General features: G+C 41.6%; 1 protein-coding gene across 1 annotated transcript in view; it reads left to right on the forward strand.

The window, feature by feature from the left end:
• The first annotated feature begins 14,622 nt into the window (after positions 1-14,622).
• The window catches only part of astn1 (astrotactin 1), a 335,249-nt gene continuing 326,595 nt past the window's right edge, over positions 14,623-23,276 (forward strand). The window contains exon 1 of the mRNA XM_034555334.1: positions 14,623-14,930. Within this exon, the coding sequence (XP_034411225.1) occupies positions 14,623-14,930 (308 nt within the window). The remainder of the gene's footprint in view (positions 14,931-23,276) is intronic.

The raw sequence follows: 23,276 nt of genomic DNA on the forward strand, positions 1-23,276 counted from the left end.
AGATACCAGCCAAGTCTAGCGCAGGCTAGCTAGCTTGGTTGGCAAGATGCATTGGAGAGAGCACAACGGCTATTTAAGTTATTTAAATGTATATAGTATACACATTGCATTGCCTCTTATCCTGATTGATAGGTCATCATGGAAGCAACTTGTCGTTCACAAGGTAGTCACACCCATACCGTTTTAAAAAGGTTTGACCCTTGGAATGAAACACATTTTCGTTGCTTGTACCTACAATAACAATATTTTAGTCACAACCCAAAGCTCTGGGTGAGGGTGAGGGTTGGAACGGGTCGACCAAGAGCTACTTTCATAGTGGCTCCCTCTTCACTTAACAATCCTGTATAAAGGCTTGGTCAAACCAGCATTTCAAACATTATGAATGACAAAAGATAATTATTGGAATGGAAATATAATTTTTTTTTAAGCCATCTCATCGGTGCTGACCTCTGACAGACCAAAGATTCTTCAGTACAGAGGATTTTTTTAGCTGTGCGATACCATCAACTTTTATTTGACCCCCTCTGTCGGAGTTTAAATTGCTCTATAAAAGAGGAATTGTCGGCAGACATTTAAGTGACAGGGATCCATAAAAAATTTTTTGTATAAACATGTGTGAACTTATTGTTCTGTTAGCTAATGAGCCCACAACCAATGACCTTGTATTTAATTAAATGACAGTACAGTCCTGAACACAATATGCCAGGGAACGTGAATGGCAAAGTACAAGATAAAACAGTAAGAAGTTCGAGGAGCTCGAGGAGAAGAAAGAGAAAGACGAACGAAAACCACCGCTCCACTTTTTCAACAAAGTCGAATGGAAGAAATGCTGACTGACAGATGAGTCATTCTGGCTAGCGGTGGAGCTCACAAGCTACAGCAGGTTGCCATCTAGCCCTGTGAGTTATTTAAAAGTCATGTCATGATTGTGTGCTCTAAGTTCTTATTGTTTTTATTGTAATTTTAGTTTTTTTTTTATTGTATAGCTTTTAGGATGTTTTAAATATGTTATGTAAAGTGTTTTTTAGTACCTTGAAAAGCGCTATATAAATTAAATGCATTATTATTATTATTATTACTATTATTATTATGTCCGTTTAATATTCTCAGACTTCAGTAGTGGACAGTAAGTGTTCAGAGGATCTCGCCCTCCAGACTGGTCTGTCACTATTAGATATGTGGCAGCGATCAGTAGATTTGAAGTCTTCACTTCAACCCATGGTCCCTAGGTGTTGTCCCAAACTACAGCTCAAATCAGTCAGTGTCAGATATTTACATTTCATCAATAGTTCTCGTCAGACTTTGTCCCCATGAAGCATTCGGGGAAGGTGTCTTTTGTCCCCATGGCTTGATTGCATATTGTCGCTGCATGGTCAAAGTTGGAATGTGTCTTTATATATGGTCAGATACGTGCATTTGTCAATATTTAATCCATATTTTACTAAAAATCAAGCTGAAATGTTGAGTTGTGAGGTTTTTGACTGGCAAATGCGGAATAGATGTTTTGTTCAACATTGATCAGAAGCAGAGCATTGTATTTCATTAGCTAGCTAGCTAGCTACATAGTTTGAACTGAGCCGCGAGGAGACCTGTAAAGTCCACCCAACGTAGATGGGGAAATGAGCCCGGCCCGTGCCAGAGAGAAGGTCACACGACGGTCCCGATCTGCCGAGTTGGCTCACCCCTTGCAGACTGCTGTTGAGAAATGTAAAAACATTTTTAATTAATTACAAAACTGTGGGGAACACCGCCTCTGACGAAATCGCCTTTAGTTCTGCGAAGAACAGCATGGTTGCAGACAGTTTGAGGATCCGATGGCGTTCCGAGATTTAGTCACAACCTCTTATTGATACTTTTCATTGGTTAAATATTTAAAAACCGATAACGCGAGACCGGCATTGAAAATCAGAATGTGTTCTAAGTAAAATGAAAAAGTATTTCTGAAAATAAAAATATGGAGGAATGAGGTTTTCTGCCTGACAACGACGATATGGGAATGACTATAACAGGGTATTTTGTTTAGTATTATAGTATAATGTTTTTTTTCTTCATGTATAGAATGCTGCTCAAAATAAAATACCCCCTTCTCCCTGTTCATGTCTTCATCAAAGTCGGTTTCCGCTGGGATGAACACCAGCATCGGAGCTTGGAGCATCACTGCCCTGCCCCCAACCTGGATGCAGGAGTAAGAGAGACGGACAAGGGGTAGGACGTCCCTGGAGGTGATCTACGTTGTTTGACAAAGGTCTAATTTTAGACCTGGTCATGTGACATGGTCATGTGACATGACCATGTCAGACGTCTGGAATGGTTTGCAGCCTTGTCGTTCCTCCGGTTCTTGATCCTGAGAGTTTGTTCTGATGTTTTAATCCGACTTCTCACACACAAGAGTCTTGTTCCTGTATCCACTGGGTTTAGGGTCTTCTTCCATCTCGATCTAGAGCTCATGTCATCTCAATTCATCTTTTGAACAGCTTTTGTTTGCAGCGCTTAAGGCCTTTCTCTCAGTTTTGTCTCCCCAAATGACGCAATCTTTGCATGTAAGACATCCTTCTTTCAATGATAGGATTTCTTTTTCTTTTTTCAAGTGACCTTTTCCTGTCTACTGCCAGATGTCGTGTGTCGAGTGGATACATTTGTCTTGTTCTGCTGTGGTACGAGTCAGATCATTATCAGTCATGTTGAACCAAGGTGCATGCAGTTGTTACGCTGGCATCTGGTCGCCCAACGGATTTCATTTGGTGACTGGTGCCATGTCTGGTGGCCTTCATATTCGTTATAGAGACCGCTGTTTCAACTGAGGGGTCAGTGAATAAATATGTTACCAAACAGAAATGTTACATTAAGCCGTGTTCAAAATCCTTGTTTCATTTTATTGACATAATAGAGTCAAAGGTTTTCCCAGGGGGAATACTGGTTCTCTTTTTCTTTTTTTTTTATCATTCACTAAATCTGAAAACACTCTGAAAACACAAACAATAAATTTTCTCCATGTTTTTAGGAATAAAACGTTCTATAGATCAGGCTATAAATACTATATGAACAATCGCTGAGAGAAAAACCTTAGGAATATAGATAGGAATGAAATTGGAAAGTTAGGTGAATGTAAGTGCTACTGAAGTGGAGATTTCTGGCCTTTAAAGATATCTTTTGTTAAAATACATTCATGTTAAAGACACGACAGGTGAAATGGGTAAATAATTAGCCAATGTACGTGAAATCTACCAACTCAAATAGACAAAGCAGTACAATGAACACCTACATGTGTATTTTGGATGTAGACATGTAATGAAAGCAAAAAAGCTCCGAATCTCATAATGGACGAAGGCATGAAAAACAATATTTTTGCCTTCATGAATCAACACAACTTCCGAAAGCCAGGATAAAGGTTGAATAAACTCTGATCAGGTTAGTAAATAAACCTCAAGTCACTTAATGAGGCTCAACCAATGTAATTCCAACATATTCTATAACCAAGTGCAGTGATCTGGTTTAAATCCCACCTCTCAATTAAATATTAATCTGCTATAAATAGCCCTAATGAGTCTTTGATTTGGACCTGACCGCGACCATGCGGTGTGCTTGTGTCGACCAGATCCATGAGTGGAAATACTCTTCCTCAGCCTTGCAGTCTTTACATTATGTCTATTTCTGCCAGACCAGTTTGTGAGATTGAAGCCAATCCTTTGACATTTTGTGTCTGTCTCTAATTTAGTCATGTATGTATTTGATCATTTATTTAACTATCATGTTTATGTGTTTTTTGTTTTGATCCTTACTTCCTTAGGTGTGAGTTCTGGTGGGTGGGAGGGGATATTTGAGGAGAGTGTAGCAGGTTAACTATAATCACTTTGTTTCATTCTATAATACACAAATTCGTGGCATGGGGAACAAAAGGGGGGGGGGGGGGGGGGGGGGGGGGGGGGGATTTTTGTGAAAATGTTGCAAACGTGTGCCAGCGGTTCTTACAAATATCACCACTTTGATATGAATGAGGCATTCATAATATAAAAATAAGAATCTCAATCAATAATTCGTATTGACATGAAACAGTTTGATACTTTTTTTGTGCGTTCTCAAAAGTCCAGCGACACGTGTCATTTTCACCATGTTACATGCACACACTGTCTTTTCAAAATAAACTTCTGTCTTTACAGAAAACAGCCCAGTTAGGTTTAGGCAACACAATCACTTGTTCAGGTTTAGGAAAATATCGTGGTTTGCATTAAAATAACTACATCAGTGGCGATATTTAAGTAAGGCAGTTACGTGACTAATAAATCAACATCGACCTCTCGAACAACATTCATTCATCTCCCCTCCGGCCCTTCCTGTGTGGGTTTTTGTCATCTTTAAACTTCCTGGTTCATGGTGACTTGGACAACATACAAATTGATTTTTCGATACTTAAGATTTACAGCGCATTAATTTTTCAGATTTAACTACGAACACTGTATGGGAACAACCTGGAATGAGTGACGGACACTGAAAACCAAGTGTTGCAGTTTTGCATCATTAAAAGAAATTGACGCCAGATCTTTAATCTTTATTATAATACAATTCATTCTTAAATACATTAATTTGAATTACCCATGTTTTCCATGACTAAACATCTTAAGACTGAAGGAAAATAAATACTACACTTGGAAATGTTTAGAAATGTGTCCAATCGAGAGAGCTGGGAGAGGAACTTCTCCCACCTAAAATGTAGCTATGACACAGTGGTTTCTATTTGAAACCAGACAGTTTCCAATGAGACATTACATTTTCCCAACTGTGGGCCTAAGAGGGGCCTCGGACTCATTGGATCCAAGGTCATGAAGAAGGAACCAAGATGGGAGGAGCTCCTCTGCAAGTGCTCCTCTGCATGAATACTTCAAGCGCTGTCGTTGTTGAGGAAAAGCTCTCCAAATATTCCCCCAGCCATGGGGTTTGCACAGTATCTGTTTCTTATGTTAATTCCTCCAGTAAACCAGTCTCCGGGTTACCATGGCGATGGCTCGCTCTCTGCAAGCATTGGTCGGTTGGAGACGCTGAGGTAACGGTGATCGGCTGACACTGCAGATGTGCTAACCGACTGTGGCGTGTTAAGCCGGAAGCACAAGCGGCACATTGGAAGTAAGCTTCGTTTCTCTGTTTTCTTTTCATAGTCCACAGCGATCTCGACATGAAGCTAATGTGTGAATGGTGCCTTTCATGTTCAAGAGGCACACAATGCCTGCTTGTCCTTGTTAGCGCTTATGTTGGGAGACGTCCATTTAGTCAGACACAAGCAGCCCTACTGTTTAGCAGGACCAGTCCCCGTGTCTCGTGTTGAAAAGAAGAAGAAAAAGGAAGAAAACGCTCCACTGGTTCAGTGCTTTTACAAAAACTGCAGAGCGTAGCAATAATTTACTCATCTGCAGTGTCACATTCAAACCTAATTTTGAAAGATGTGCTGACTACGGGCTAATCCCTCCATCACAAAGCTCTGGTTCACTGTCATAAGAGAAGAAGAAAAAAACACTTTTCTTGATTCTTTTCTGATGTATTACTTTTTTCACTACGCTTCATAAATATATCATCGTATATATATATATATATATATATATATATATATATATATATATATATTGTCAGATTGGCTATTTCTTTATTCAGTCGTGGAAAGGGTTTTATTACATACTTTACTTGAGTACAATTTTGAGGTATATTTGAGTATTTCCATTTTCAGCCACTTGACTCTTCTACACCACTATATTTATGGCGTGCCTTTAGTTATGAGTTCCCTCGCAGATTCAGATCAATAATACAACATATAATCAAGTAATTAATGATGGTGTATTATTTTAGGTTGAGATTAAACTTCCCCGGGGAGGAATTCACAAGCTTCTCTGTAGATAAAGCAGTTGGATTGAGCCCAAAAAATTAAAATGATGCACACATTAATGCGTCAATGACAGTCATCCAATATTATAAGTTTCTCGGTACCATTTGTATTTGTATTTCTACACTGTGGTATTGCTAACAGGAAACACACCAACCAATTGCATGCATTGTAAATTATATAATGTGTTGCTACTCAGCCAATCAAATATGTGTATTCTGATAAGCATCGCAGTGTGAGTTAGATATATATACACACACAGGGGAGAGACAGAATAGTATTTGTATAATATTTATATAATATACAATATAATATACAAAAAGAAAAAAGTGGAGTCTTTAACCAAGAATGGACAAACTCCTTTATGTTCATTCTTCCCATGGGCAGTTCAAAACCAGCATGTTTCATATGTTCAGAGACCGTGAGGATAATTAATAACGGCAATGTGAAGCTCCACTACGAGACAAAGCACAACTCTTTGAGCAAACGTATCCACTAACGACAGATAAAGTGCCTGCACATAAATGTCTCTCATTAGAAGATGAGAAGAATATAATATCGTAGCTTTTCTTTGGTTGACATTGCTTCACACCTGAAAGAACTGAATATAGAGCTTCAAGTGAGTTGAATTCATTTTTCTTTTTGTTATGTATTTCATTATTAAATGAATCCCTTATTTCACTTGAAATGAGAGCACAACATGTATTTATTCATTATTAGAGCACGTATTATCAATAATTCATCCAGTTCAATTTGAAAACTGACAATGAATATTGTTTCGATATTATTCAATTGACCTTTCTTTATTTGATTTGACGGTCAGTTGTTGATGACATAGCGGACTTTGATACAACTGATAGCCTACTTCAATACATATGGAGCTAAATCACAGCGCAACTTAGACATTACTGAGATGTTCTGGACCTTTGCATCAGGACATTCTCTCTAACTGGACTAGTTGAATTGTAATTGAATACCCCTGCTGTACGGTAACACGGTGGCGACGCTCTAATGTAACGATGTTGCTCATGTAACGGGTAACGTTAACGTGTAACGGGTAACGTTAACGTGTAACGTGAGCTCCAATCTCCTCCGCTTATTTTTTTGACCTGATGCCAGCGTCCCGTCGGAAAAAATTGTGAATGAAACAGTATATTGGCATCATACCAGCAACATTACTACCGCTTCGATGACTCATAAGAACAAATACAATTAGCCATAACCAATAATCCTTCCCGAACTGTATCCATACTGTAGTTGCTACGTGCATATGCTGTAGAAAGTCATTGTTGTTGAGATATGATCAAACTAATCGGGCTGTTCGCATACACTGTTTCTAAAATTTATTTGGTGTAACTTTTGTTTATGAGCTACGTAGACAATATGTACGTGATCAACTTAAGCGTGAGCCAGGACAGGTGGCGCGACAAAGAGAGCCACAAAGTCGGCTTAGGGTGGAGGTCGGGTCAAACAAACACGGGACATTCACACAAAGCCCAAATTAAACGCAGGGTCTGACAAAATAAAAAAAATACAAATCCTGTATCTGTTGCAGAACTGTAAACAGCTTGTTCAATCATTTCATTCGGGCCAAATGTTGAACGGGCTAGCTATATTCATAGTGTAAGTGTTAGGGGGGAGTGGCTTCAGAGGGAAGGGCTGTCAGCGGTGTTGACTTGGAGAATTTCTTTGCTTGCTCGTGTTACTGAATAACACCAATACCTTCTTTTTTTTGGGATGACGAAGCGTTTAACAAATTCACACCAGAAAGGAACAAAATCACTAAAGCGTGTTCTTTTTTCTTCTTCAAAAGGCCGAAGAAGATTACAATGGCTGAACAGCCTTCCTGATGAAGACAACTTTGAGAGATTGCTTATGATTGCGGCGAACAACCGCATAAGAGGATTGTGGAGTAAGCCCAAAGTAAACTGCATATTGTTTTAAATCCGTAGGTAAGCTTAAGATTCAGCATTCTGTGATGAAAATTTGTATTATTATTAATTCTAACTACGTGCATCATGGCAAAAGTGCTTTCTACACAGTCAAAGGAACCCATTGCTTTCAATCAACCGCCGCACGCTCATAAATGGCATACACACACAGACATGCGCGGGAATCATGTAACCGCCAATTTCATGCCATTGCAATCCTCCAGCAGTGGGTTAAAAGGCTAAAAGGTAATCCAGCCCCGGTTTGTCTGAAGTGGCACGTTTGTACCGCGCATTTTAAAAAGGTCTGTGACTGCAACCGCTTTTTTCAGGCCCCTAATCAACTTTGCAGCCCATGCAGAGGCGGGAGGGGCGAGCGAGCGGGCGGGGAAGATGAATCTGTTTCGCCCCCCCCCCTCCCCCCGATCGCAGAGCGAGCCATGCAGCGGGCCGAAGCCTTGCTGTAGTTTAGCAACGGGGAAGAAGTCTCAAGATTAAAACAGGGAGATCTTTCTCTTGATCAGGCCCCCCCCCCCCCCCCCCCCCCCCCCCCCCCCCACCGCCGCACCTGCTAGTCACAGCCCCTGATGTATGTGCTCTCTTCTTCCCCTCCCTCCCTGTCTCGGCTTTCACTGACTGTCTTTCTTCTCCTCACTCCCTCCCCTTATCCATGCTTTCCACCGCTTTTGATTATCGGCAGCGACCCAGAACTCTTGCGGGTGAATCTATTGGATTTCATCTCTGCCTGGCGCTCGCATTCACGGAAACCTATTTTGTCATTCTCTCTCCGAGTGTCTTCCCTTTGATCACGAACACCGGATCCCTGCATAATCCGGGCGAGGGTTGAGCCGCTCGCTCATTTATCACTGTGTAATGCGTTGAGGGGACGCTTGCACAATTGACGTTAGCGTCGTTCTTACAGAATAGAGGAAGTTTGCGCTCGAGTCGTCAAACGCGGTCTTAAGGCTCAATTAGTGTTAAAACACCAGAAAAGTAATTGGGGAGACAGAATGGGACGTTTGAGGGATCCCCTACAGGGAAGTTCTGTGCAGACAGAGAAGTTGGAGGTCCCCCCCGAGCTGCAGAACAGTGCAGGTAAAGATTCACAGAAGGTCTTTGACCTGAGCCCTGAGTTTGAAGGACAGTTCGTCCGAGAGCGAAGCCACCATACTACTGCATGTAATGAATTACTAAAAGGAATGTCTAAGGCTGTCATTCTTCTGAATTTTTCTGACTCTCGACAAATCCCATGGAAAGACCAAAACCAGCAATGCTTTACCTCCTTCCTCAATGCTTTCCGACTTTCCGACCTACCCTGTGACACCCACCCGCAAGCCCATTCGTTGGGTCGCTCTCGGAGACCCCCACCCTCTGATGGACCCCACAGGCTGCGTCAGGGAGGGGCTTGGAGGTAGTTGTAGCTTTCCCTAAGTTAGCCATAGCTAGGGGATGTTTGTGCAACTGCAAGAGAGGGGGAGACAAGTGTTACGCACTCCAGCTTTAAGCCTTAACATTTAGCCAGCAAGCCTCCCTCCAGGCTAAACGATGTTTAACACCAAAGCATAGATTTCTGTCCAAAGAATGACCAAAATATACCATATAAAACAGATTTAATGGGTTTTTGAGACCCTGTGGAACCTTCATTCATGGGAATTTGTTTCCCCTGTCATTCTGCATGATAAGTAGCCATGAAGTTAGCTGATATGCACTCGCTAACGTTGTTTTGTTTGTTTTGGTCATGGAAGTTAGTTTAAGCATCAAATTAGGGGTTAGACTAGTTTATGCATTGAGTAGTTATTAACGTTAGCCCCTTAGAGATTCGCTGTCTGGAGCCTGTGGTCAGCACAATGTTTGGACGGCTAAATAATAACAGCTGGGGCGCTGTACTTTTGAGCAAATGTTACTCACACAGATGTACATATTGCATTTATTAATATTCAAACTGTATTTTTTTTAATCATGGTAATAAAGGAACATGACCCATTCTGGACAGCAATGGAGCTCAACGGCACAGGGGAATAAGATATATCCGACTTTGAATGCAAGGACCATATTTCTTTTGGGAATCCAATCGTTGTTACTTCTGGTATTTTCATGGAATTTGTTGACTTGAAGAAAAATGTAGAACATCACCAGCCTTATCCTTTAAACTGCACAGAGAAACACCATTTCAGTTCATGCTGACACAGTGAAAATCTTCCAAATGATCATTTGAGTGTTTCTCTGGGACCTTAAGGCAATGTACCAGAAAAGTTTCACTGTGTCCTTATCTTTGCTGTTACTTAGTTCTTCTGGACTGTCCAACAGCACAGAATAAAAGAGAAAAAAGGGCGAACACATCCAAAAAGCGTTATAAGTATACTTGATCTTATTTGAATACTGATGAGTTTTCCACCACCAGTGTCTTTAAGAACCACCATCAATAATGAATCAGTGATAGTCTGGGCACTGTTTGCTCCACTTATTCTCTTCAATCAGTTAACTTTTTAAGATTTCTCTGCGGGTGGCCGAGGCCGATCCACTTGCCTCTCTTGGTCTTGTTTTTTTAATTTTTTTTAGCTTGGATGCCAAACATTGCCCTATTTTGGACTTCAAATATATTTCTGACTAGGGAAGACAAAGAGAGCAATGGCGGTTAATAGGAGACCACAGAGCTGCTTAAATATTAAATGGATGGACAGTGGTGACACAGAAAACACAATCTTCTTTTCCTACAGCTTTGCATCCAAATCCAAATGGCAATTGTGTGGTCAACAAAACAGTCATGGGATTTAGAGTCTTAAAGCCCTCAGCAGATTTGAGTCTCAATGAGATTCCAATGGAGTTCTGCTCTGTATGTGCTATGTTTGTTTTCTTGATGTCTTCATTGTAAAAAAAAGTAAAGTCGACATATATAAGCAGAGTGCAATTTGATTTAAGTTCTTAAAGCTTTCAGTTTATTTTGTATAGCCCAATATCACAAATTACAAATTTGCCTCAGAGGGCTTTACAATCTGTACAAATACGACATCCATATATTAACAATGGATCAAATTAGTAAGTGTAATAGGACAGCCTGGTCTCCTAAAAATCATCTCCCAATATAACAAAAGTGCATTGTTAATAAAGTTTTTGATTACAATTGTTTTTTTTAAGTATCACAACTATGTTTCTAATCCAAGCCTACAGAAGTCTGTGCATAGAGGAGGGTGGGTCAAACAAATACAAGATTTTAGACCAATAGACAGGTGTTTGAGTCCCGAGTGAAACCAAAAGTCAACTTTGACTTATTTTTACGTTGCGTTAAATGTCTAATGTAAAAGTTTTGTTATGTTTCTATCGAGACGTAATCGCCAGTTGCAGTTTAGTTGTATATGGGGACGTAATATTTTAAGAGACGGAGGTGAATTGTAAAGAGGTCGCGCATAGGCGTGAAACCAAAGAGAGTCATCATTCTTTTTTTTACATGAGAGTGTAAGAATGTGGTTTAATTTACTAAAATGACCAACCATTTAGGAGACAGGAGGCCACTCAAAGTTAAGTTGATCCATATTGGGATGCCCTCGCATCCTAAAAACATAGATAAAAAAACATAACAGTATGCTTTTCTAATCCTCGGGAAGCAAACAAACTATGTTAATTTCAACAGTTATAGCTCAAAATAAAAGAATATGCAAATTGGGTAATGTTTTGCCTTTAATATTCTACTCGACATTCGAGACTAGATTACAGTGTTGTTTCTCTCTCAGAGTATTGGTTGAAAATATCATTGCCACAACTTGAAAGCTGACATCCTTCCATATTTGTGACATCACTGGAACGTTGCACGTATTCAGAAGAGTTTTTTTTTTTACTGCGCGGCCTTTACACGCTCAAACCAATCAGCACATGAGTCAGGACAGGGACACTGGGAGCAGTACACAGGGTGACAAAAGCTCAGCGGCAACATCTGGATGTGACTTGACTTTTTTTAACACGCCGTAGATGATTCCGCGCTCCACTCAAGCGCCATCAATCCTGACTATAAATACAAAATACTGACAGCACCAACCATGATGCATGGCCATGACGCCCAGTCTCGCTCATTTCTAGATCTATTGCTCCATGAGAGAAACTAACAAAAATAAAGATCATGCACTGGGTTCCTCATCATGCGATATGTGGTTCATTTGGTCACAGTTTGTGTGTGTGTGTCCTGTCTTTGTTCACGTACATCCTTTATGTCTGAAACAAAAGAAGATAGCAGATCATCAACAGAGGCAATCGCGTCATGTATTGCTACTATTCCATCTGTGGGATCATGTGCTGGAACTCTCATTCCCTTCTACAGCGTCTTCTCTCATCCGGTGTGCAGGGCTATGACACGGCTGTGCTCATGCTCCTGCTTATCGCTTGGGTTACCAAGCGTTCCCCCACTCTTCTCGTCTTCCATATCCCGGCTTGTCTCTGTGTGTGAGTGTTTTATGAATCTGTATCAGTTTTAATGTGCTGGTCAATTTTTTTGAGTTGTTGGGCTATTTAGCTTCCATTCTTCTTCTTTCAGACTAGTGGAGAGAAAACATCCTAAAAACACCTGTAGGTTCAGCGACGCTCATGGCAAAGTGCCTGTTACAACCGGAAGGTCGGTGGTTCGACCCCAGCCAACGGCAAAGAAGATGCTTCACAGCTGTATGAAGCTGCACATCTGTCCTAGTCTCCTGATGCTGGACTAGATGAGGTGGTCAGACAGCAGCTGGACAGCCTGAGCTTTATGGTCCATGCCAGGGTACATCATGTGTTTCTGTTCACTTGCTATTAACCTCTGAGTGCATCAGCAGCTCACCATGTAAATATGTACAGTTAATTATTATCATTCTCATGTCACCATCACCTATCATAATGTGTAGAGCTTGTATTTAAAATCATATAAGAAATAATAAAGCTTCAAATATTATAGCAAAAAACACTAAATAAATGAGATCAAATAAAACAGTTAAATATTACCCAAAAATACCTAAATAAATACCTAAATAAATACAAGTCTTTGTTTAGTTTGCTCCCTCCACTCCTCCACAGTTGTCCCACCATAAAGGCGAGTGTGGCCGGCGTTGTGTCTTTTGGGCTGAATACACTGACTGCAGACGTACTCCTGTCTGCGGCCGGGTTCTGCTGCCGGGCAGCGGCTCCTGTAGGTTGTGGACCTGGACATGGGTGGTCCAGGAAGAGGAGGCTGACCGGCAGGAGGGGGAAGGCCAGCAGAGGACAGCCCTTTGGCTGGAGGGAGGAGCTGGACGGCAACAGCCGAGAGAACCTGGCCGACAAACAATGTTCTTAGACTCTTCATCAAACAATAAATCCTAGTACAGATTATAAAACACCAGAACAGCTCCATGTTGAACTCATACCACTGGGTCAGGGTCCTCTGGTTCAGCTTAAAGAGCTGGATCTCCATCTGAGCCAGCGACCTGCCGAGGGCCAAGAGCCTGGGCCCCTGAGAGAATATTGGATGTTCTATCTAAACACAAAGAGGAACATTATACTTCAAGAGCATAAAAAAAAATACATGATGATGCAGATCATGCGACACTTAGTCATTGTTTGAGCTCTATAATAAAACAGAGGAACAGTTACTTTACAGTATTTTATTTACTCATATCTGTTTGTAATTCAAACATAAAAAATAAAATATAAATATAAAATATATATATATATATACACACACGTTTCATTGTTATAGTATGTTGTGGTTGATAAACGTGTATCACAAGCTACTTTAAACCGTTCTGAATGGGAGCGTGTTACACGACACATTAACATCTGGAATGACGACGTCCATTTCTTCATTAATAGTATTCCATTCTTCCAATGTTTTTAGTGTCTTTTCACAGTACGATCTTTACAAAAGTACATTTGTTTTGGTCAAAATGCGTCAGTGGTGTGTGGCCGTAGCATCGCCAAAAAGCATCGATAAACATGTATGGAAGTGTTTCAATATTCACCCAAGGTAAGTAGTTGTTTCAGATCACACACATACATACACATACACACACACACACACACACACACATATATATATATATATAGTATTGTGGTCTGGTTTAGTGAGAAATTGTTCTTGTTTTGTTAATTAATGTAATATATTTGTTGTTTTCTTATTATTCTATGCTTTTTTTAATATACTGTGCATATTTTAAACTTGTTATTAAGTAACCTGTAAGTAAGAATTAAGACATTTCCCCTTGCAGGATTAGTCAAGTATCTATCTATCTATCTATCTATCTATCTATCTATCTATCTATCTATCTATCTATCTATCTATCTATCTCTTCTGCATGGAATCTCCAACATCCCCTTCAAAGTTGAAACTGTGCAGATTCAAACATCGTCTGTCCTTTCCATCTGCGGCACTGAGGCCACAGACAGATGTTTTTACATCCAGCTCCTGCATGTCCTCCCAATCACGGAGGTCAGGTTGAACGCACGTGTACAATTCACTTAGGGAATGATGATGCTTTTTTTTTGGGTGATGGGACCCAAAGGGCATTCCGGGTGCAAGTCCTGTTAGTAATCTATGCTTGGCCATTACTGAGCCATTTGGACAGTTTATCGATTCATTACAATACAAGGGGTCATCGATTGCCACACAGTCAATGTTCAGTGTTGTATACCAACAAAAAAAGGTAACAAAACACGTGATTATTGTGAGAAACAAGGAGCGTTTGTTTTCAATGCCGTGAGAGCCTCGTCACATACACGCACACACTCTCACTCACTCTGCTTCGCTCTCTCTCATCCAGCTGGTCTGCGAGACCGAAGCCAGAGAAACAGCGAAAGGGGGGTGGGCGAGAGAAGGAAACCAGAGCGACGGAGATGGCGAGCGTCAACATGGGGCCGAGACCGCTGCTGCTGCTGGAGCTCGCGTGGGTCCTCCTGGCCGTCCTCGCGCCCGGCGTCCGAGGTCTTAACGGCGACGAGGACCAGAGCCAGGACACCGAGTGCAAGATGAAGAGCGTCACCGTGTCGGCGCTGCCGTTTCTGAGGGAGAACGACCTGAGCATCATGCACAGTCCGTCGGCCTCCGAGCCCAAGCTGCTGTTCTCCGTGCGGAACGATTTTCCAGGGGACGTCGTGGTGGTGGACGACCTGGAGAACACCGAGCTCCCGTTTTTTCGTCCTCGGTGAGTGATGAAACACGACGCAGTGTCCGCCGCTCATTAGCCGCCAATTGAGCTGATTGAACCCCCCCCCCCCCCTCCGTCCTCCGCTCACTCTTAATGTTTTACACCGGAGCACCTGTCTTGTTAGCTTAGGCCTGGTCCTATAGCATGTTTCCACTGCTTCGAAAGACTCTTTCGGCTATATAACAACCATAATTGATAGCTAACGCCATTAAGCAGCGTGTATGTGTCATAATTACGTCAAACCAACGGCTGTTAATTACTTCAGCTACTGGTATTGATGAGCTAAGTCAACACTTAGCACTTCCTATTGCAATAATAGGCCGCATAGCATCAACATGCTAACAAAATAATATATCAATGGGGGGAAACAAATTGTATATATATATATATATATATATATATATATATATATATATATATATATAATTTGTTTCCCCCCATTGGTCTATTAACCATACACCTGTCAGACTATAGCGTCCCTTTCATGCCTTGCACGTGTCCCCTAACTTATGCGCCTGGCTCGGTTAGCTACATGTGTTGGCAACTACTTGCTAGTGAACGCGCGCGCGCACACACACACGCACTAACGGCAGGTATGCAGCCAAACTCCTGTCACGTTTGTGCAACTTTAAACTCGTCTCCATTTTTATTTCCCGTCTGTGCCGTCAGCGTCCGCTATGTCGCTTCACGCCGTCCTGTCACTTTTACCGGCTTCAATGAAACCGACACTTGACACCCAGTTGAGACGGAAGCAAGTCCACTTTCACCGGGCCGTCACTGTTCGAGTAGCGGGGTCGTTGACAGGGAGCGGGGACACAAAGTTTGCATCGTGGACGGCCGCTGTCCGTGGTGCTGATTGGCCGCTGCTGCTGTGAGGATCTCCCCCTGCTACTGAGAGCACCGAGGCACCCTGGGTGGCTCTGTGTGGTTTTGCAATATTACATTTGCACACCCAGTTTTGTCAAGTTTGTGTCTTTTTTGTGTGATGATTTAGTTGTTGATGGCACAGTTATTTAGTCTTTATTCTTATTGGTCCGAAGGCAGCAGTGTGTTTGTTGTTAAAAAAAAGAGGCACTGAGCAGTCTCATCTGTCACTTTTCAAGACAGTTGCCTGTTTTTAAAATGCCTTTTTTATTATTATGTTGACATGGATGCTGCAGTTTTTTTCTCTCGTGGCAGATGTGACTGAGGAAATGAGCAGCAGATCGTTACATAGGTTTATTTAAATGGGTGATGTACAACTGGATTTGAACTGAATACATGTACAGCATCCTAATCCCCTAGACGGCCATGACAATCATGGACATTTGACTTTTTCCACCAGCATACAGTATTACAAATTCAATACTGCTGAGCTTTAAATCACCCGCATTCAGGTTTTTAGGTTTGTTGTCCCAACCGGCTTAAACAATACATGCAGTTATGCAAACTGCAACAATTTATTTTTCCTTTCGAATAATCTAGTAATGGTTCAGACTCCAAAGTGTCAGAAAGTAGTGAAAAATGTCTATCACTGATTTTTCAGATCCCAAGATGAGGTTTAAATTGCTTGTTCATCTCTGTTGAGAGTCGCACATGCTCAGTAGCGATCAACCGGGTAAAGACGGGAAATTTAAAGATTAAAAAGAATAAACATGACAGTTTGCTCTTCTTATTTGACTACGGCAAATAAATAAAACATTGTGTGTCGGAAAAACGACTTTGGGCAAGTAGATTTCTTACCCAATTGCCTTGACAAAATCTGAAAGGGTTGGACTTTTTTTGCTTCTTGACCTACCATAAACCTTTTCATACTTGATGACATACTTGATGACACATAGCGGTTCCTTACCCAGTCCTTCACTTTAGAGAGTGTCAGACTTTAAATTACAGACGTTCCAAATAATTCATTTTCCTTGCCGTTACCAATTCCGATATCTGATCTTGCTTATCTGTCAATAGAGTACTGATCTTGATATTATTATTATTATTATTATTTAACAGCTGTATATCTGTATGTATGTAATATGATTGCTATCATCGTTTCTGTGGCCTGGCTCAGTTTAAACCCTTTGTAAAACTCAAACAAATAAATACAGAGAATAAATGCCATATAACTTATTTTCTGCAGCCTTTCATTCATCTATTTCTTTTTTTTACCCTCTGCTGTCTAACAAAACCTCTTCCGGCTTTGAATCGCAAAAAAACAGAACTTCTACGGGACGCGTGGACGTCGTCTTCTGAGGAAAACACAATCAATTTAACATTGTGCGTCCGTATCGATAACGAGAGCAGCGATTACATTCAAACCGGCGTTTCAGTTTCAGCAGCACTGTGGTAAGACGCCCGCTGGATGCTGTCCATGTAAGCACCAAACCCCCGGCCTTGTTGAGATTAATGCAGGTCATGGTTCCTCCAGCAGTGTACGTGGTGTGTGGGACATTTTGCCACGTGCTTGGCAACCGTGCGTCCACACAGCAAAGGGTAGGTTGGCAGCAATGATGACAGCTTTCTTCTGAGTTGACCCGATTAGATTTTGGAGCACTTTACTGTATCTGCTCGCAAACTGGCGAGACAGTCTTTAGGTTTGAGAAACTTACTGGAAATGGCACAGATCTCTGTTTATCAAAGTCGTTGCCACGTCTCTGGGTGGTTATGCAATATAATGTTGAAATTAATTGGATATTCCACTCAAAATCCTTCATTTTAGTATTTTGGGGGGGGGGGGGGGGGGGAGAGAGAGCAATGCTACGTGTATCCTGGACTGTTTGGTCCAGATTCTTCAGAGGTAGAGAGGCACCAATTGTAATTGTGTTGGCGGATCTTTTATTTTTTTTAAATTAGATTTTGATTTTCTTCTATAAGAAACTGTGCCACAAAAAATGATTTCAACCGTCCAGTCAGTGTAAACCATCACAGATTCTAAATGTTATCTTTTTACTTTGTTATTGTCAGAGGTTATTTGCAGAATATTCAAGAATAGGAAATACATGATTGTTTTCTTTTTCTTTTTTGGATTCATTTATTTGCTTTGATGAAAATAGTTTTTGTCATTAGTTGTTCAAATGATGTAACATTAGCTTCTTAGAGCTAGGGGTAGGAAGTTAAACAAGTCATACTTCCCTCTCTGATGCCGTTTGTGTTACTGTGAAAACATTAAAACAAGTGGATTTATTGAAGTTTATTACATTGGAACACATCATGATACTGTTTTTACCGAGTAGACCTTGAGTCAAAGTGACCTCCATTGTTGTTAAACATTACTGTTAAAAAGCTCTTTGACAAAAAAAAACAACTGTTGTGTAAAGGCTGCATTGTAGTCACAAATTAAATATTTCTTTTATTATACAATTACTATGGTGTCCGTTACCTCAGCAATGCAACACTGTCAGACTCTCAGTCGAGGAAAAACATTGAATTCAACTGTAATTTGCTCAAAGTGCTTCCTCCTCTCTATGCGCACGTCGTTTTGTGGTTTCGTTTGGTGCTGCACTTACACATTGTCCTTTTTAGTTTATTTTCGAGATTTGCGTTCCAATATGCAGCAGCTGCCGGAAGGCATCAAAAGACCTGGGGAAAGTTCTCAGAACGCTCCTGGAGCCTAATCCGCTTCATCGTCCGACCATATGTTCGGCCTACGCCAACCCACCCGCTCACTGCTTCCTGTTACAGTGGTGTGTTCATCATACACATTTTGGCCTGTGTAATGTACAGTGTGGAGAATATGTATGGAAAGTGGAGTAGCTGTTGCTTTCAGAATTTTTTTGTGCACATTTTAATAGTTTCCTCGGCAACTGACAGGACTTCAGCCTTCCTTTCAGCGAGAGGAGCGTTTGACAGTAAAAAGACTGAGCATCACTTTATGCAGGTTTTGACTTCGGACCCTGACCACTTCAATCAGTTTAATATACAGCAGCTGTGAGTCCTCTCTCCTCTCCAATGTCTCACCGGGACATCTCGTCTTCGGCTAACCCCCGGTAATTATTTGTAAGTGTTTGAAGACCTCAAAGAGACACAGATCAGACAATTTCTTTTTCTTTTTTTTAACCGAACAGTCTCAATGTTCTAGTTGTAAGGCGGAACCATGAAGCGGTTAAGCCTCATTTTGGGAGGAGGAGGAGGAGGGGGAGGAGGAAAAGAAAAAGGAATCTTGTCATGAGGCAAACTGAGATTCTTTTATTTTCCTTAGCACATCGACCTCTTTTGAAATAGCATCATTTCAACAGTGTATCTGCTTTTAAATGTGTGTGTGCCAGTGGTGGGTTGGGTGCCATTTAACCCCCCCCCCCGCCTATACCTTTTACAGTGGCTCGCATTTTTTTCGCCAAATTGCTTCTCTGTGAAGCAGCTTAGAAGCAATTTGAAGAGGAGGATACTCTGTGACTGACAGTAAATTTTAGCCGCAGGACCCGCAGCCACTCGTTAGTGTCGGAGAAGCCCGGCCGCCTTATTAGGAATTTACCCTTTTCGGTGTTGTGCCATAAAGTGTGCGGGAGGTGAGGTAATAAAGTCGCCCTCCGGGACGGACCAAAGCTGTATTTGCTCTGGCAGTGATTTGCACATTTGGGCCCGGAGGCTTGGAAGGTAGTCGGCCCTTTTTAACTGCCTCCCGTTCATATCAGCTTTCTGAGACAATAATTTGGCTCGTACAATTCCGATCCACTCCAGAGGAAGTTTTGCATTGCAAAGATTCCCACAATTGAGAAGCAGGAAACATTGCCTTTCTACCATTTAAGTAATTGAATAAGTCCCTTATCATTTCCGCTCTGAACATGAACATTCAATACTTACAGTAACAATAACTGCTTCACCACGCTCAATCAGACATATGCCTATGGAACCCCCCCCCCCCCCTCCCAAAGTTATAAAAAATTATGGGTTTCTGCTTACCCATGACTCTGTATGAGTGAACACTGACCAGCTGCTCTCCGGCTGCAGGCTGAAATGAGTACCAGAGGGAAAAAAACAATCTAAACCGTGGCTTTTGTCTTTCAATATGAATAATCGGTGGGAGGAATATTAGCAGTTACCACTGTTCAGAAGCGCATTTCAGCATTGGAGGAGACAATGGACCGTGGCCGGGTTCCCACGAGCAATTAAAACTGCCCTAATGGTCATAATGAATATGTTACAGGGAAATCTTAATTCCCCTCCGCGTTGGGTGTCGGAGACACTTTGCTGAGCTTAGTGGGCACACGATTTGTTTATTAATTAGATTTTTTTTCGCCCTGACTAAAATGCATTTTCCCCTACCAACATACAAACAGCTACGTACCGTACATACACATATTCTTTCGTGGATTATTGGACAGTGTAACCTGTAACCTTTTCTGCTCTTTCACATGTCAACAGAGCACAGTGGTTGATGACAGCACACCACTGACAGGTCGGCACGTTCCGTAATGTTCGGTCATTAACGGTTCGCACGTTGAGGATTTTTGACAGTTGCTAGTTGAAATTGACTTTTTGCCTCATCATTAAAAGTGCTAATTAGCTGGCTCGTGAATAATCTGCTGCTTCAGACATTTCCCGTGCCTTTCATCCTACTCTCTGTGACTAAAGTAACTGCGCCGCAGCACACGGCCTTTGTTTGTCTCCAGACAAAACGAGTAGACGCAGTGCCACCTCGTCTGCTCTGGTGGCAGGTCCGGTACTTTTGGGTGTTTGGGGCTATTTTTGTGGGCTCGGTCGATGCCGTTCCCTCCACGAACTATGCATTAATCTTTACGTTTGTTGGTATTGCCTTTTTAGTGCCAGCATAAATCTCTCAAGTAGGAGACACATTTATATGCACATTAAAAAAAACACAACTTTTATGTGATCAAGGCACTGATGGGAAAGTGTGTCTGCAGCATACGTCAACTCAGGGAATTACCCGTGGTCCATTTCCATACTGAACGCCGATGTTATGCTGGAATGACATGTTGACTATTTGAGTTGTATAAAGAATTTACCATATGAAAAGGTACATATCATTATTCATGTGCCTTGCGGGTGGACATTTCTCTATCTTCTGATAGATATATTATTTTATGACAAAATCCAATTTCCCAAGCTCTTTCTCTTGTCCTGTGTGGCTTCGTAGGGCATTGCTTCCATCCACACTGCAGTGTTTCCCCCCCGTTGTTGACTGAACCTTTACATACTCGTAGCTCTTGTGCTCTTACGTGGTTTAGAACCACTGCTTTTCCAGACGGACGACTTCTACTGCATGTCAGGCTAACATTGCTGAAACAGAGCAGCTAATATTACAGTTAGTGGCCGATTGTTTGACTCACTCTGAGCTCAGATAAAAGTAGTGTGCTTAAATTAGGTGGATTCAATATTTTGTTTCTTTTATTCGGGAGGGTCTGGCTATTTGCATAATGGATACGACCCGGCGAGTTGACGGACCGACCATTCGTCGTATCTAAATTTCCATAATCATGACTCAGAAAACACATTTTGGTTTACTGTTCAGTTGTCAGCCGACCGTCGTGTAGAAATCAGCTGAGCCAGAACCAAGCCTCACACTTGCCGGAGCAAAGCGGACCGGATGAGGTTTTGTCACGTCTTTCCATTTGTTGGATTTCCACCAAATGGCTTTTTAAAAAAATATATATTTTTCACCTCTGCAGCCCTGCACGCAAGGCACTAATCCTGTCTAAGTTTCATGTTAATTAGGGTCAGCTATCGGTCAGAAGAAAAAGTCCCGAGCAGAGAAGATGAGTTCATTGCATCAGTTTTTTTTCATTTTAACCGTCCATGATCTAATACACCCTGGGCCTTGCTTCAGCACAACAGAATCCCCACTTCCTGCGTTGCCCTATGCTGAGGATAAATCTTCTATTAACATCCAGCAGAGATCAAGGGTTGTTTTGGTGTTTGTGCAAGGCGAGGACAGAGCACTGTGGAGGAGAACACAACAGGAGACGGAGGGAAATGCAGGGAGAGAGGCAGAGAGACATAGCTGCGGTGAATGGTTTCCATGGTAACGTGATTGGGCGCTTAGACAGCTTTTTTGAACGTTTTTTTTTACCCACACCGGAGCAGGAGAAGACAGGAAGGAAGGAAATACATTTGAGTGGGCACCTTAAGGTCCACATACTGCTACTGTCTAAATGGTGATTATCATAAAAAGAACATTCAGGTTTCAAATATTGTTCAGCTAGGGGGCAATTTCGTCTCAGTTTCTGCTTTTCACCCTCATTCTACAGTTTCTCTCCGTAATGGCACAATCAAGTCGTACATACATCATAAATCTACTTCTAATCTTAGACTATTTAAAAAAAGCGTGATTATCCTTTCAAAGTAAGGTGTCGGAATAAGTGTCATTGTAAGAATCACGATGGAGTTTGATGCCATTTTATCAAAACAGAATCCAGGCTGGAAATCATTCATGGATTCTGAAGCCATTTGAATCCTTCATTGAAATAGGTCTAATTAGTATTTGCTTTTAACGTTTGCGTGCATCTAAAGCTAGAACTCAAAGACCGGCGGTCTCCGTGGCAGCTGAGAAAGTAGGAATTCAAATCTTTGGAGCTTTGAACAAATCACAACAGAAGTTATCATCGCAGTGTTCCTGAAAAAAACGTAGCAATAAAGACTTAATCAAGCTAATTACTGAAGATTGGTATTGTAATATTTGCATTACGCTCCATCACGTTCTTACCTCACACGATATACAACTACTCACTTGATGAGCTCACCTAATTCAATGAGATGGGCGAGCCCGTCTCTCACTGCAAAGTTCCTCCGTTGTTGGAGTGATGGATGACAAGCAGACTCTCGGATCGTCCTCCGCATGCAAACAAGCCGCCCACTGAGGCTTCATCGCTGTCACTGCGCAGAATGATGACTCGCAGAGATAAGTAGTGAGAAAAGGGAGCGACGTCGTGTGGCCGTGGCACTGAGTTCAGGGTACTCGTGTGAGAGGGAGGGCCAAGAGTCTGCCGGAATCGGGCCTCCGACGTTCGTCATCTACCTCCTTTGGGCCACTTCTCTGGACCCTGCACCCAGTCCAATAGGTGGCAACCTCTCTCACTATAAGCACAGACCGGTTGTTGTTGTTGTTGGGGGAACATGTCATGTTACTCCGTCTTGTATCCTCCTTCTCCATAACTTTGTTTTTTGCCATGAAGGCGGCGATATTGTCGCTGACTTCCAGAATAGACGAATAGCGACAGATAGAGAGGTTATTTAAAATGTAAAGGTTATGTAAAAATTAATGCTGGGCAAAAGATGACAACATTTTATCGATTAATCGCATGTTTTTCTGTGATTAACTGCGATTAATTGCATTATGCGCAACATTCAAGAATGAATTAAAAACTAGTGTATTGCACGCTTTTATTTTCAAGTAATGTTATCAGAACAATATAACAG

The sequence above is a fragment of the Cyclopterus lumpus genome, chromosome 17 (genome assembly GCF_009769545.1).
Source record: "Cyclopterus lumpus isolate fCycLum1 chromosome 17, fCycLum1.pri, whole genome shotgun sequence".
Classification (NCBI taxonomy): domain Eukaryota; kingdom Metazoa; phylum Chordata; class Actinopteri; order Perciformes; family Cyclopteridae; genus Cyclopterus; species Cyclopterus lumpus.